General features: G+C 33.2%; 1 protein-coding gene across 4 annotated transcripts in view; it reads right to left on the minus strand.

Moving 5' to 3' along the window:
• Window positions 1–1,439: 1,439 nt before the first annotated feature.
• LRRIQ1 (leucine rich repeats and IQ motif containing 1) overlaps window positions 1,440–17,160 on the minus strand; it is a 200,612-nt gene continuing 184,891 nt past the window's right edge. For all 4 annotated transcript variants that reach the window (XM_073214774.1, XM_017680333.3, XM_017680334.3 and 1 more), the window contains one exon: window positions 1,440–3,141. In XM_073214774.1, coding sequence (XP_073070875.1) covers window positions 2,999–3,141 — 143 coding nt within the window. In that variant the 3' untranslated portion in view covers window positions 1,440–2,998. The remainder of the gene's footprint in view (window positions 3,142–17,160) is intronic.

Consider the following 17,160-nt stretch of genomic DNA (forward strand, 5'->3'; position numbering starts at 1 on the left):
ATAGAAATTGCCTTTGGTAGGAAATATGATCATAAAGCAATTAAAATAATGAAAGGAGACCTTTTCCACTTATTTAATCTCTATTAAGTGAACAACAAATGAGTTTTTCTTTTCAAATGAATAAGCAAACTTTCTCATTTCTAAATGGTTTTTATAGTTACTTTGATAATAGCACACTACTCATAAAATATCACCAAAGTATATCCTACCTGTCTAATGTTATTAGTCTGAACTTTTTTTGAGGTCAATGCAACCCATATTTTGAGAAAATTGAGAGAAAATGTGACTAAATTACAAGCAACTAACAGAAAACCATGGCAGTGACCAATTCAATAACTAAACAGCATAATCGGGAAAGAAAAGAACCAAAGCATATTATGCTGATGATGTGATTATGTGAGAATTTTAGACAAAGATCTCTTCCAACACTGCTATTACTTTTTTCTATCGTAATTTCAAAAACCTTTTAATCCCTGTCTGTGCCTTCCTATGTCTAGTTAAAATGCATTTTCCCTTGTTTTCACCAAAACAGAAAAACTCAAAACTGATTTCCCAAAATCCCGGTGTATTCTCCCTTCTGCTTCCAGGCCGAGCAATGCCCATCACAGTGCTTTGGTTTTTGTTATATTATTTCTGCTTTTTTTTAAAATGTGAGTTAAACCTCTTTAAACCTTCACTGTGAGTTCTACCTCTACTTCACGAGCACAGTAAGAAGTTAGGATTTGGAATACTTCCCACACCAGCTAATAAGATCTCTTATAAGGCACTATATGCACAATGTTATTGGCACTGAAACTTGAAAGGTGATATCTCCATAAACCAATACAATTAATTTGCATATCAAAACATTCTGGAATCTCCAAACACCCTACCTAACATTTCCAGCAGCCTTTTTGTGATCACTGGTTCACTTTGCCATTTTCATCAGAAGTGACTGATGGTGATTGACTGGCATAGCAGTAGGGGAGGGGCACAGGTGGGAAGGTGAGAATTGAGTTGGGAAGGGGGGTGGGATAGGACATAGGGTGCAGGAAAGGACAAAATGTCATTTTGGGGATGTGCATTTGAATAGTAGCATTGCTTAGATCCATCGCTGACAATCCAAAATTAAGTCAACTAAGTGACAATATAGGCTCATATTTTTACCTTCCCAAATCATAAAGACAAATATTGCCTTAATGTCTCCCCAAGGAAAGAGGAAAAATAATATATCTTGGTTTGGTTTCTTTCATATTTTTTTAAATATTTAAAATTTAAAACTTCTTACACTAAAATTTAAAATGTATTTAATTTTTAAATTCATCTTTTCTATTTTCATAGACACAAATAATGTTAAAAATGATGAGTTTGAACTTTGAGAAGTATTTTTAAATGATTATGTTAAGAGTGGATACAATAAACAACAACACAAAGAGCTTCCAGTTTAATCATATTAGGAAACTGTTTTATTGACATATGTATCCATCATCACCTACAAATTTAAGGAGCACCTGCAACCATTATCTTTCCCAAAATTAGTATTATGAAACCACTACACAGATCATAGGATAAGGAACTATAAAATCATTTTTAAGTACTAAAACAGTTTAATCGTACGCATCTCACTTCTCATACTAGCCTTTTCATTGTATTGATTTGAGCACACGAACCATGAAACCCCATCAATATCAGCCTTAGTGTGGTTTTCTCCTGCAGGGTTCACAAAGCTGAGATAAAATATTTTCTATCATTACATTATGTTGGTTTGTGGATGCTGTTAGTAAAAGGATGACATAACAGCATGTTCATAAAGCAACTACACATGGAGCTTACATTCCAAAGCTCTATTTCTAGGCCACAACATATGAATCTATGTTTTTTTTATTGATAGACAGCTCAAGGCTCATTAACATTTCTATCTCAATCAAATTATAAGAGATTTATAGTCTGAAATGCAATAGAGCTCGAAAAGTAGATGGGGAGCATAAACTAAATAAATGCATCTCTAAATCTGCTTAGTCATTTTTAGATGAAAGTGTTCAACAAGGAGTAGGAAAAACATACAAAAAACTGAAGTTCACTGGATACTGTTACACAGCCACACACTGGGCGTCACTGGAGAACTTGGCTTTGTGAGGAAAAGACCCTGAGGAACCCTGAAGGCAAATACAGCGTTTTGCACATTGAAGTTACTAAGATATCACAGAATATTAACCACACAATATTAAGTTTAATAAAACCAGTCTTTCACTTTTAGAAAATATATTACTAGCACAAAATACGAAGTTGAGCTTTGAAAATATTTTTAAATAAGAAATTTTAGGCACCTCAACAAAAATTAAAATGAGTATTTTTGAGTCACCAGAATAATGGTAATGAACCAAAATAAGCATCTACCTTTGACAGTATGAGTACTGTGTATCTCAGTGGAACAAATATCCACTTGATTTAATTGATATTGAAATTTATATTTCATTCTAATTTAAATAGAATGTATATTTTCTTAACATAACTAATCTATTTAAGATGATAAAGTAAAAAAAAAAGTCCATTTTTGTTGTCTATCCTGAATTGCTTCATGTATCAATTTACCTTTGAAATATCCAATGAGAACAATCTGGTCACATAAAATTTATAAGTATTCCTTAATACTATAAACAATATCAATAAAAGTTATTTTTTTCTTGTGTGTATAGATTACAAGTGATTATTGATAACAGAAACTATCTTTAATATGTGTCATAAAATTTTAAGTGAAAAAGAAATTGGATATGCAAATTCTACTACAATATTTCAAGGATTTCTGGAGGCCATTCCACACAAACACAGGAAAGACAGCAAAACTGCTTTACAGATGGGAAATCATTCTAACAGAAAACAAAATTGTGAAATACATATAATAATACAAATTAAATACAGTACTCTAAAACCTTGTATCCAATTGGTAACATGACCAGATAGCCGTAGATCTCTTGAGAAGAAACTGGGCCATATGTTTTGAATGCTGAAGCTTGAAGGATTAGTTTGAAGGTTTTGCCTTCCTTTTTCCACTTCCCCATCCACCACTAAGTTGCACAGGATTGTCACGGAATGATATACGTTCTTTCTTAGAAGGTCTTGTATCTGTTACCGTTGGTGCAAGTATTCCCTTAATTGAATAACCTAGACAGTGAAATTAAATGTACACTTTCACTTAACTGGGTCCAAATAAAGTTATAAAGTAAGAAATATGCTTGTCAAAAACATGCATTTTAGAGGTATATGATCTTTGAGCTTAAAAAAAATCATATTGAGTTTCATTTCTGTTTGCCAAATAATAAAATCAAAGTCTGATGTAAATTATAATTAGGTTAAATAAAAGGAATTGACTAAAAATATTCAATAGATATGACACTTTCCTTCTTTCTGTAATATAAATGTCCCTGGTTTTTCATGATATATCTTCTTGGTCTTTTAAAAATGAAAATCTGTTAATATTTTCATACTTTAAATTTTTATAATTTTTAATATTTTCACAAATAAGAAATAGGTTAAAATTAATTTTGGAAACAGTGCAATTGAATTAAAGATTTCTTTAAAAAAAAGAATTCTTGGTAAAACAGAAAGCACAGTAGATACAGAATCTGAAGATATTCATGGATTCCAGTTTGGTTGCACAAAACAGGGCTTTGCGACTGGACAGGTCACAGTCTTTCTGAGTGTTCTCAGCTTCATAAACGAGGGAAATAATCTGTGTATCGCAGGGTTGTTGTGAAGATTGCCTTTCTAATTACACTGTAATGGTGGTAAAGTCTTTTAAAGTGCTTTGTAAACAGGTGCTATAAAATGGAAGAAATTATTACTTACAGTCAATGACTTAGAACTTATCCAGAGAAGAGTAACAAAAATTAAGAGGTTGGAAACAAATAGCAGTTGTAAGAATAGGATCATGGATTAGCAATATTTTACTCAGCAAGACCCCAAGATGCCATATCAAAAATACTATGAAAGAATCACGATCATCTGCTTCAAGTCTCCTGAGGTTAAGCAGGCGCACTGGCCCGTACCTGTGGGCAAAGGTTTGAAAAACAACGCATCGAGGCCCTAAAGAGCTGCCTCAGGACTGGCTTGAGGCAGAGGCTCACGCAGGGGACTTTTCATTGTGAGAGTTTTGTGCTTTAAGTACGTTTTTTGGGAAAATACCTCTTTATTTTGAAATTAATACCTTTTCAGCTAAAATTTAAAGTATTTAAAAAAATATATGTCCAAATGGAAAGGTTAGGAAACATTAGACCATTTGTGGAAATTGGTCTATAATTTCAAATTTGGTGAAACATGATGGTGAATATTGATTACAAAAGCCCACTTTATATTCAAAAGCTCTTTTAAAATAGTATTGCCTTTTGGCTTTTAACCTTAAAACTGGGATTTAGAAAAAAAATCCAAAGGAGTTAATGAATTCTATAAAGGGAACATATTTTACTTTCAGACTACAAAGAGAACATTTCCTACTAAAAGGCAGGGAAAAAATGCTATGATTTTAGGAAAGGGTATGCTAAGCACAGAGAGGTTAACGCCAGTGGCTGTAGTCACAAGTCTGTGATGGAGTCAGAGGCAGAACAGAGCTCCGGGGTTTGGGCACCTTCACGGCTGGCACTAGTGTCCATCTCGGCAGACGGACAAACACCTAAGAGATGCCAAATGCACTTGGCTTCCACGTGCCGGTCAGATTCTGCTGCATTAAGCGACTCCCTGTCAGGCAGTCGGTAACCTTTGCGAAACTGCAAGAACTCTTCCAAGCAACAGGAATGCACTGGGGCATAAAAGCAGGAATTTCCTCGTGATAAAACAGTGGCCTAACAAATGCAAGGACGCATCCTAAAGACTTACCCTCTATTTACCAGTTACATTTTGAAAAAAAATACATTGATAGTAACTACAAACTTTCGCCTTTCCCCAGCGATAGAAACTCTGATAAACATTTCCTGGATAGCAAATACATGTTTATGAGAACATGTTATTCAGGAAGAATGCTGGGGTGGGACGGGTGAGGCATCAGGGAGGTGTGAGAACTGGAGAGCTACTGGGGCACACTTACACGTCAGGTATATTTAATTAAAATAAAAACAACTTTTTAAAATAAGAGATAATAAAAAGAGTAAGTGGATTTCCTCAAACGACTAGCACACATGTTCTGTTCCAATGGAGAGCTCTAAATCAAGTTCCTTGTAAACATTATTCAATATAAGAAGTAGAGATAATGTGTATTTAAAAATATAATTCAACAACATAGTTCATTATTGGTTAATATTTTTGGTGATGCTATCTTAAAGGTATAAAGATGCATTGTTCAATGCACTTGTTCTTAATATAAGCTTTTTATCAAAGATGGCAAATAATATGTAAGAAGGGTAGCCCTTTCTGTACAAAGCCTTGGAATATTTATAGATAATTTCACATACGCCTAAAATAATGACTTCAAAATGAAATGAATTGCATTAAAACATAGCTTATTGTTAGACCAAATTCTCCTTCTTAATGTTTCTGCACTTGAAAAGATTTTTCTATTGATCATAAATTTACCGTATGGTAGAATTCTCTTTCCTAAAATTGTTCTGTTGTCTTTATTTTGAAGCTGCTGATGAATCTTCAAGTCTTTTTGTACTTATCCACAGTATAACCCTATATTTAAAAGGCAATTTATGTACTTCTCATTGTTTACTGTAATTCCTTCAGCAACTATTATAATTAAAAAATGTATTGTGTGGTATTATAAGATAGCTGTATGCAATTCTGAAGCATATTTTTGGTGGAATGAAAATGCTATAGGAAATTGTCTTTAAAATTACATGAATACTTATGTGAACATATATTTTTTAAAACAATAGTTTGGATGTGTTTAAAAGCTTGCATTTTGTTTTGCTATGTGTAAGTAAACAATTGAAAAAGTAATCAATACAGCTTATTCTCTCATTGCATTTAGTGAGAGTGTTTTTGTTATCACATAAATTCTTGAACAATCAACTATATAGAAAACAAATTGAAGACTGAAACAACACATCTATGAAGGAGCCACATACTGGCATTCATTGCAAAACTATTATTTTGTCCTATAATTTATCTAGAAATGAAAAAAAATAATGAAGCAATTTAATAGTCAATGTATAATTATTCTAAAATTACTTACCCACATGAAAATACAATAATGACAGAATCTTGCCTCAAAAAATTGATATTAGAGTTAGACCTACTGATGGGTTCCTGGAATAAAAAATTATGACTAAAGGTCCCCTGATAGTTTTTTTCTCTTTCCTGCAACATTATTGTTATAGATTTTATACTTTTTAAATAACAGTCTGTTGTATATTTGCAGGTGATCATACAAATCGACCTATCAGTCTCTTACATATATACTGAAAGTATGTCTTGATAAATATGCTCTATCTTCCAATCAGTCACTTTTTGCCATATAATCTGTGTTCTGCTAAAGATTTGTTCTGGTCCTTAATTTTTTTTTTTGTTTAAATCCTTGGTTCTTTAACAAATGTCAAGGTCTATATATGCTGTGTTTTGATAAGTAATTCAATATGTAAAATGCTTTGAATGACTCTCCTGGTATGTATAAAAAAAAACTTTGTTGAACAGGTCAAAATAGAAATTTCATGATGTATAGGAATACGTCATTGGATTTTCATTGATACACTCAACACTATGTGTCTGGAGAGAGAAATCATTTCAAAGTCCTTCCCATATTGTATTGCTTAACAGCAGATACAGCATAAGAGCAGCATGGAACAAAAAAAATTCAACATTTTAATGAAACTGACCAGAACAAATTTTTAGCAGCAAAGCGTTTACATCAATTTAAGTGTTGTGAATGAGTTACACTGGGTAAGTTTGAGGTTGAGGTAGATATCACAGTGCTCAAATAACATTTGCTTTATAAGGCCACTGCCATGCCGAACCTTGAATTGTAATGATCATTTGCAGTGAACTTCAGGTAGACAGTTTGAAGTCTAACACTGAGACTGAGAATAAAACAAATAACAAACAGGTTCTTTATATCATATTTGGACTTACTGAATGTAATGTGGTGATTTTGCTTGTTTTCAAAATTGTTTTCAAACTTTTTCAGTGAATAAAAGCTTTTCTAACTATAAAAATATGAATAAAATTTCTGTTTCCTGGAATCCCAACAGGATAATGACATTTAGTTATTCTTCCTACCCAATATTTGAGACATAAGAAAAAAAGCAAACAGGTTTGGTACTTTTGATAGTCACAGAAATATCCCTAGTATTTATTATTGTTGCTAAAAGTCATGAACCCCATTATTTCTTTTAAAATTTACATGTGTGACACACATAATTGTTTTATGTACATTTATTTTGAAAAAAATAAAAAACCAATTAGCATAACAGCTAATACATAGCATATAGGGTGAAAAGTCTTATTTTAATAAATATTGTTAAAGATTTGTACTTTTGTATTTTGCCTATTTCTTGATCTCCTATGAAAGTTACCATTCATAATTGATCTCAAATCTTTCAAGCCTCCCTATAATGTGCACTGTTTTCCCAGGTTTTATTATTTTTAGCACATTACTCTGTTGATTTCTTCTTAAAGCTACCTTGTGGCTAGGTCTGCATATACAAGGATTGCTAGAACGTGTTAAAAATATTGTCTTGTTTCTATAAATTCTGTGGCTCATACTAATATTCAACATTATTTTCATTTTTTTATCCAGAAGAACTGTCTTTTGAGTTGTAAAATCTAAGTAGGTTTTGTAATTTTTTTTTTTGAAACTAAATTTGTCTTCTGTTATGTGGCCCTTAAAATTAACTGAAACTTTTCTTTCCATACATAGCTATTCTATGTAACTCTGGATTTGAAGTTTCCTGGCTTCCTACCCAAGTAGTAGATACTTAGTATTTAAACATCTAAATTGACTAGGTAATAAAGAGCACAACTCAAGAAGGAGTTAAGGGTAAAATTTAAAAATCTATAAGCTATCTAGGCATCCATCTTCCACAGCACATAGTTGGTTCTAAAATACTGTTACTCTTGTCAGTTCAGGGAACGTCTGTTTCCAACTTCTTCAATCACTTTTTAAAAAGGTTCTCTTCAGGACTCCAGTTAGTTTTCATTATATTTACAACTAAGTGTCCATAAATATTATAATTAATTAATAATGGGATAAACGATGCTAATATTTGAGAGTATTTTTTCCCTTAATTCATATGCATATTCCTTTGAAAGAACCCAGTTCTTATATAACATTTTATTTTAATTTCTAATAATCTTGTGTTATCCCTCATTTTCCCAGGTTAATTAATTTTGCCAAACTGAACTTTTAGCAAAAATAGGCATTTTAACTAAATTCCAAAAATATTTATCACTGAGTACTTATTCTTACGAATTTGAAAGCTTTGATTTAAAATCTTCCATTTATTTACACATTCATTACACATATATTTATTTAGTGCCTATTATGTAGAAGGCATTATTCTATTCTGCCTTTCAGTGGAGCTTCCCTGTCAATTTTCTTCTATAAGCCAAGTAATATTAGCCACTACAGTACTGAAGTTGCTTTCCATTTGACTCTATTCTCATAATTCCATCTTTACAGTCCTCATATGGAACTTGTATAAAACAAATACTTATTTCCACATTCTCAGATAGTGAAAACTGGTGGATAGGTTTCCCAAAAACTTTTCATGGAAACTTTCATTATCCCTTTTATGCTCGTTAGTTCTTAGCAGGGAAACATTTGGCAACAATAAACATGACTGGCCTGAGGATTTATTATATTATTGCACTTCAGTTTCATTCACTTGACAAATGCATTTCACATTTGACCATACCCATTTATTTAGGCACCACATTAACTAGTGTAAGAAATTGGTTTGAAAGCAACAATAATAACCAGAAAAAAAAGAGTAAAACAGTTTTTCTAAGAAAATGATCATGAAGGGTAAGAACTAAATTACTACTGCTAGAAACACCATGTTTTAATCTATTATCAATACAGCACATATGGATCCTGTCCTCAAAATGTTAAAATGTGTGTAAGTTTTTCTGTTTTTTTTTTATACAAAGAATAAATGTAATTGACCTATGTACAACTAGCTCTCTCACACAAGTACAGTTGAAATTTGTCTTTCTCTGGATAATGTCCACTGATGGTGAAACTAACTACTGTTTTAGATCTGTAAACATTTTTCTATAGTTGGTAATACCTATATATTTAACTGTATTTGGAATAATTTTTGACTGTTTCATTAAACAGTCTCAGATCTTGGAAACAGTCAATATCAGGCTATTAAAGAACATTAAATCAACAGCTACTTATCACGTGCCTACTCTGTACTAGACTTTATATAAATGTCTATTAGATGATTCCCCAACCATGTAAACATGATCCTGGTACACCAGTAACTAATTCTGACTGTCCAGTTCTTGTTATGGGAATATTTTAAGGTTTAAAGTGTTCATTTGTTTGTTTAATTAATTGTCAAAGTTCAGGAAAAAATATCAAGACCTAGTATTTGTATTATTAAAGCTCTTGCCAAAAAAATTGAGACCAAGAAGAATCAGAGTTAATTAACAAAAATAAAGAGTCTTAAAAATTTAAAATTTTTAAACTGTTAGAGACCAATTTTTCCTGAACTAAAATTCTTTTAAAATAGTAATTCTCTGAGATATAACTCTGCCTCTCTGTTGGCATGTTACTTTAAGTTGAACTTTGGATAAAAAAACAAAAGAGGATAAACAAAGCCAGATTTCATTATATATAGAACAAAAATGTTTAACTTGGTCAAAATTGTTTATAAAACCTTATTTTTATCTAGGGAAAATGATAATGTCTAACTAGGTGGAAGTTTGAATCTTTTAAATGGGAAATCTGATAGTCAATTTTTACTTCTATAGTGAAACTTTGCATCAATTGGCATAAAAGTGGTATCACAGATTTATTTTATAAGAAGAATTTGTAGGTAGAATACCTCAGTTACAAGAAAACCAGTTAATGAAAAGTATTACTAGAGTGCACATATTTAATAATCTCTTTATTGTGCATCAACAAAAGTTTTACTTGAACACAATTGCATTACTTTTTACTATCTAACCTATGAAAAGAGTATTATGTGCTATTTGCCAAATTTTTTCATCATCTATTTGCTCTTCAACTCTTTGCCAATGTCAATTCACTCATGACTTTCCTGAAAATGTCACATGGAGACAGTAGCAGGATTTAAGAGTCCACTATGTCCACTCAACACTTTATAATTACTGTCTGTTTCAATGGTTATTACAACTGTGTAAGTGCACGAAACCCTCATTTTAAAATGGGGAAACTGAGGCAATGCAGTTAAATTATTTGCCCAAAGGTAACAGTAACACAGTTGACTTTGCACGATAACATTTATTGTAAAGAAGACAATGTCTTGTTTAATATTCAGAAGTAAGGTATACCTCTAATATAATAGTACCATAAAGAAAATCGCCAAGTAGCAAATACAAGATGCATATCTGTTTTCGCATGCTTTGGAATGAAAAGAACTGTTCATTACCTAGAAATAAGGCCAATGGAATTAAAAAGGGATAAAAATGTATCAGCGAAAAACCATGTCCTATCCTCAATTTCTGTAAGTGAGGAAACCCAAGAGAAAGATATTTCTGTATCTATATCCACATCTATATCTACATATGACCTCATAAACCATTAAATTTAAGATTTCATTGAAATTTTTCCTCAGACTTTCTTATACTTTATTATGTCAGATATTTCTGTTTACCTAAGATCTTTGTAAACTAAGTGTTACCAGTTTTTGTGTTGTTCAAAGAATACTCCCATATTGAGTGATTTTGTTTGTATTACATCAAGACACACTTTAATAAAATAATATTAATGAGTAGTGATTACTTTGAACTTTGTAAAATTGATATGGAATACCAGAGACTATGTCTTTTCTTTGAGAGAGCACATGAAGAAAATAGATCAGAATATGTAACTATCTAAATTTTCTAAATATGCCAATTAATGAGTGGACAATTGAAACAAAACTCAGTTTATTATTTTTATATATAGTTTCAGTTTATACTGAAACTATATATAATTAGGGACATGTTGAGACATAACTTCTGTCACTTCAAGTGACAGAAAGTTAAGTTTGAATGTAAAACGTTTGTAGACATCCAATAAGATCATGATTTCTGAATTTAACTTAGAGAATGTAAGAGATCAGTATGAAGTAGCCGAGCTGCTTAAAATGGTCAAAATCCTAGTTGGAGATCTTGGAGCCTTGAGAAAAGGAAATTTCAAAGGAGATGCATGTTCGGAATGGAGGGGTCGAAGGCTTGGAAAGCAGCAAGATGGAAAAATGGCGAGGTCAATCCACCAATGAGGCAAAAGTGATGGGTAATGCTTTTAAATTAAGATAAATCATTTATAAATATATTTACAGCTAGTCTTCCGGATGTTTACAGCTTGACAGTCATGCTTGTAACTGAGTGGAAATTTTAATGTGGCATGAATTAGGAGGTAAAGTTCTGCGTGTGTGCTTGTGTGTGTGTGTGTGTGTGTGTATCTGTCTACCAATCTATATATTTTTTGCCTGGTAGTTTACGTAAAGTTGTAAATTTATGATGCAAGTAAGAAATCTGGTAATATGAAAATGCCACATAATTATGATTTTTTCTCTCCCTTTAAAATAAGATACACTATGTTGGTAATATTATTCTGGTTGGCAGGGTACAATAAAATATTAATATCTCCCCTTTCTTTTTGTTGGAAGAGGATCCCTAGATGGTTTTTAACAACAGGAGCTCGCCATTACCAGAGCTATAATGCCCTAAAATATACCAGGGGCCTCTGTTTTTGAGAGTACTGTATGGCCTCCATGTGTGTAGTCTATTTCAGAAAATTCTTAGAAATAACTGTAGTTATTCAGACCCTGATTACTAAAGGTAAGTTCCTAAGGAGGATGGTCCAGAGTGAGCCATGTGCTAAATTGAGACGGGTTGCTTTGCAGGATGTAATGTCTTTCTCACCCAATCAAGTTGCCTGACCGTGTGAGTGGAGACCGCCAGCTGGTGACCACAGAGGTGGGTCCTCTCACCTTAAAAGTGAACATGCCAGTTCATGAACACATCTTTGCTTTGGATAGAGTCTGTTAATACTTTCAGGGAAAAGTCAAAGCTATTTCACATAAGAGCTATGGCTTATATTTTTGAAAGACCAAAATAATGAAATTTTTAATGTTTGAAAATAAATTGAAGTTCCGCTTTTTAAAAAAACTTGCAACATTTGCTATATTCAATGTAGTTATAAGGTACAGAGGCTGACTTGTATTTTTATAAGTTTAGAATTTTGATGTTCAGTTGAATTTGAAATTATTTCTATAACACAGAATCATACCTAACATATTCATTGCTCAATAAATGTTCATTGAATAAAAGAGCCACAAATAACTTCAAAGGTGCAATTCATTCAGGGTAAATTTAAAGAATTACTAATATTAACTTTATCTTCATAAAAAGAACCCCTAAAAAAGAGTGAGAGAGAGAAAACTCTTCTTTTCTTCTAGCTTTGGCCTAAATATACTGAGATTCTCTTGAGAACGTACATCGTTTGTTTGAGAGAGACTGCAGGCTGTTCTCTAATTAATATTCTGCATAAGAATAATCCCATTTAAAACCAAGACCACCTTTCGCACAGTTCTATCAGCTGATAAACAAATCTCTCTTAAACAGGACAGCTAACATGTTATTCCTTTGTTCTCCCCATTACAACATTTTACATTTGTACAACACTTCAAAGACTTTACTAATTATTTTCTTCCATGAGGATAACCTATTCATTAAATTAGCCTATACCTGTAGGTCTATACCCAGTTCCTTCTTTAATCTCTTCATTTTAAATTTGTATATAACATTTTTCTAGACAGTAAAGTTCTAGCTAAAGATTAAAGATCATTTCCAAATACCACCCTAAGAAATGTCAACTGTGTTCTCAATAGGAAATAGTTTTTTTTTCCTCTTTTTAAAAAAAATGTATTAGGGTGTTAACATATTAACTGCTAAGTATTTACAGTTGAATATTCTGAAGCCAAATTATTTCAGTAGGCATGATGGGTTTCAGAATCTTTTCTAGATTTTTAAAGAATTCAACTTGATTTCATATAAAGAGCTGTCATTTTTCATGGATTATGGAATTTTCTGATCTTAATTTGAAAAACTTTTAGAGGATTTATTTTTTTCCCATCTCAGTTGACTGTGCTTAGCTAAAGTAATCACAGACAATTTAAACAACATTTGAAATCAGAGTCATTTCCTGGCACAGAGAACACTTGCAGTGACAAACACGATATTCACACCATAAAACATCAGAAATAATAGTTTCTGTTGCTTTTTAAATGGGAAACTGTCATATACAAAGTTTTATTGTTCTAGTTGGGTCCCCTTTATGTTTTCCTTTTTCTCATGAGTGTAAAATATATATTTATATATTCATCTGATTTTCACCATGATTTTTTTCTAAATGGACAAACCAAACCTGAAACATCTCATTCAAGCTCCCAAAAAAAACATGTGAGATATGGGATTCAAATTGAACTCCGGGCTACTCCAAATTTCTTTCTACTTTTCCAGCAGCTTTTTACCTGCTGAATTACAAAGGAGTTAAAATTAGCCAAGGTCACAAGCAAGCTGGTGAGGACACAGCAAGGCCCAGAAATTGATTTCCTGATCTTTCAACAGGAACTCTTATTAACACCCCAATGTTTCCCACCATGTTTAAAAAGGCAATTGGCATATTAATCATCTCTTACCTCTATTTCATAATTCCACTTTAGTGAGGGCTATATTATATTCAAGTCATCCTAGTTAATTGTTTTCCCTAGTTAGTGACGTGGTTTTATAGGCTGGAAATAGCACATAAAATGTGTAAGAAAGAGAAAAAGGAATGATTGAGTATTTTCTTAACAATTTGATGTCTTCGTGTGCTTTTCTTCAATTTTCCTCAACTATGAAAATTTTTTTTTGCAATTTTTCTCAGTCAAAATTATTTCCTAGCCTAAGATGCCATGAGTGAAAAATAATACTAGACTTCACTTTGTTCCAAGCTGTGAATCTCTTCTAAAGAGAATGGTGAGCCCAATTTACTTTTATAAAGATGTTTTTCACACATATCTAAAATTCATATAAACTATTATATTTAGAGAGTAGTAATTTAGTGCATGCATATATGTCAGTTATCAATTAATTACCTCTTCAAAATGTATACACCCTTCAGGACATGTTTTGTGATAAGGTTCGTTTAAGTATTTTCCCTTTCAAGTGAGAAAAATGTTTAGCTTTCTCAGTAGAGGTGCTGAAGGGACCCTGCTGGAGGAGAGGTTTTGCAATTCCTGGCATAGGTGGGGGTAGAATTGGCCTTGTGGGTTTGAGGACGTCTGAGGCAGCCTGCCTGAGCCACAGACCCAGAACACTATTCCTTTGCAGCGCTGTGACCTACCAAAACAGCCTGTGCTTTTGTCTCCACAGGGAAACCAAAGCCTGCTGCCTCCACTGCCCGTATCAGGGCCCCCTCGCACTGCATGCCTAGGCCACCGATTGCGCATCACCTGCTCCCCTTCCTACACTCCAGAGAGTTGCCTATTGTTTCCCTAGTAACTCCAGACCAGCTCTGGTCTGGCCAAATCAGGGAATTTATCTGCTATCTGATGGCTGAACTACAATTTCTCCAACTAGTTCTAACCCTTCCAAGCTTGTTCCTCCTTGGTTTCCCCCTGCCCCAGACCTAGAGAACCGTATCATTTCCTTATATTTTGTAGCTGGCTCCCTTAGTGTAGTGATAATGCCTTCCCACTTTCCCTGTTTAACTTAACTGTATGATAGCTGTCTCCTGACCAGACCCAGACTGTCACAGCATATATTTATATAGATTATAAACTTCATGAAGGTGAAAAATATGCTGGTGTTCGCTAGTATTCTCCCCCCTGTGTAATGCACGGAGCTTTTAAGGAGCATTCCTTACATATTTTTGAATGAACAAATGACAGGATTGGTTTCATACAGGCTGATCAAGGGAACCTGCATCTCAAGCAATTGGATTGCTTGAGTCACCTGGGAAAAAACTCCTACCATTTCAATGGATTGTACTCTTTAATGATAAAAGTATCAGTTTTGGAAGGGTAAGGTGCTCTTAGAAACTCTGGCAGATGCTATTAAATGTCTATGAAACAGTCAATATTCTATTCTATTTGTCAGTACAGCCCACCTCCCACTACGGAGCATGATAATGTCAGATACTCTCTTTTCTAGCTCTTAAGAGAAGAGCTTAATTAAAATCCATTAAAGGATGGCCATAGTCATTCATTCATTTACTCATTCACTCATTTACTTAATCATTCATTCATTAATTTATTCATCAAGTATATGTAAATGGGCCTATCATATTCCAGGGAGTTCTAGGTATCTAGGACATTGTATTAAATTCTCTGTCTTCCTGGAACATATGTGCTAGCAAGTGAGAAGAAGAATAAGCAATAGACATAAAAAGTTAGTAAGATGCTGTTGTGGCCGACAGAATCTGAAAGGAAGTCTGTTTGTTCAGCACCTCCTGACAGATTTTCCTCCCTGATAGAGGACAAGCCCTTCAAGATTCCATCTTTATGTTGTCTCAGTTCCATGAAAGTGCTGTCCATATTACAAACTTTCTTTAATACCTTTAACCATTTATTAATCTAAATTTCATAAACACAGTTGAAGAGAAGGCTTTGGTCTGGAGAAGACACCATCCATTGAAAATTAAGGTGACATAAATATATTCATTTGTTCTCTCATTGTAAATGCCTCTGTGCTGAGCACAGACAATTTACTTTTGTACTTTCTTTTTATTTTAAATAGATCATAATTTGTAATAGTGTTTTTTGTTGTTTGATCTTTATGTTGAGATAGAAATAAAACATTTATGGTGCAGAAAAGCTGCATGGGAAGGAACTAATATCAAAAGACCCATATTTGAGCCTTAGTTCTAGAACTTTCTGCCTCCTTAACTCTGGGTAATTTACATTTATAAAATTAAAATCTAAATCCCACAAATTCAAAAGTAAATCTCAGGCAATAGTTGGCAAGGAACACCCTTCTGAGCTCTCTCCCACCTTGCCCCAACTTTCATTAGGACTTCACTGTTTTTTTAGAACAGTTTCAGGTTCACAGCAAAATTGAGAAGGAGGTACAGAGATTTCCTACATACCCACTACCTCCACATATGCAAAGCCTCCCTCATTATCATTAACATCTCCCACCAGAGAGGTACCTTTGTTACAACTGATAAACCTAAACTGATAAAACATAATCACCCCAAATCCATAGTTTACATTGCAGTTTACTTTTGGCTTTATACATTTTATGGATTTGGAAAAATGCATAATGAATGACATGTATCCATCATTATAAGGGTATTATACAGAGTATTTTCACTGCCCCAAAATCCGCCGTGCTGTACCTATTCACTCCCTTTCTCACCACCCCCTGGCAACTGTTTCCATAGTTTTGCCTTTTCAGGCATATCACATAGTTGGAATCGTACAATAGTTAGCTGGCTTTTTTCACTTAGTAATATGCATGTAAGTTTCCTCATTTCTTTTCATGGCTTGGTAGCTCATTTCTTTTTAGCAGTGAATAATATTCCATCATCTGGATTACCAAAGATCATTTAGCCATTCAGCTACTAAAGGACATCTTGGCTGCTACCAAACTTTGGCAATCATGAATAAAGCTGTTTTAAACATCTGTGTCCAGGTTTTTGTATGGACATAAGTTTCAACTCCTTTGTGTGAATACCAAGAAGAACAATTACTGTATCATAGGGTAAGCGTATGTTTAGTTTTGTGAGAAACTGCCAAACTCTCCTCCAAGAGAGTTCCTGTTGCTTCATACACTTGTCAACATTTGGTATTGTCAGTGTTCTTGATTTTGGCCATTGTAATAAGTATGTAGAGGTATCTCATTGTTCATGGTTTTAATTTGCATTTCCCTTCATAGAAGTATTGAAGTTGGGGGTGTTGGTCCTCTGACTTTGTTCTTTTCATTCAATATTATGTTAGTTATGCTCGATCTTGTGCCTCTCCACTTTTGTACTTTCTTAATGGCCTGTAGTGCCTAGCATATCATAGGCATATAATTGCTTGTTATCAT

This window comes from Manis javanica, chromosome 10 (genome assembly GCF_040802235.1).
Source record: "Manis javanica isolate MJ-LG chromosome 10, MJ_LKY, whole genome shotgun sequence".
NCBI lineage: Eukaryota > Metazoa > Chordata > Mammalia > Pholidota > Manidae > Manis > Manis javanica.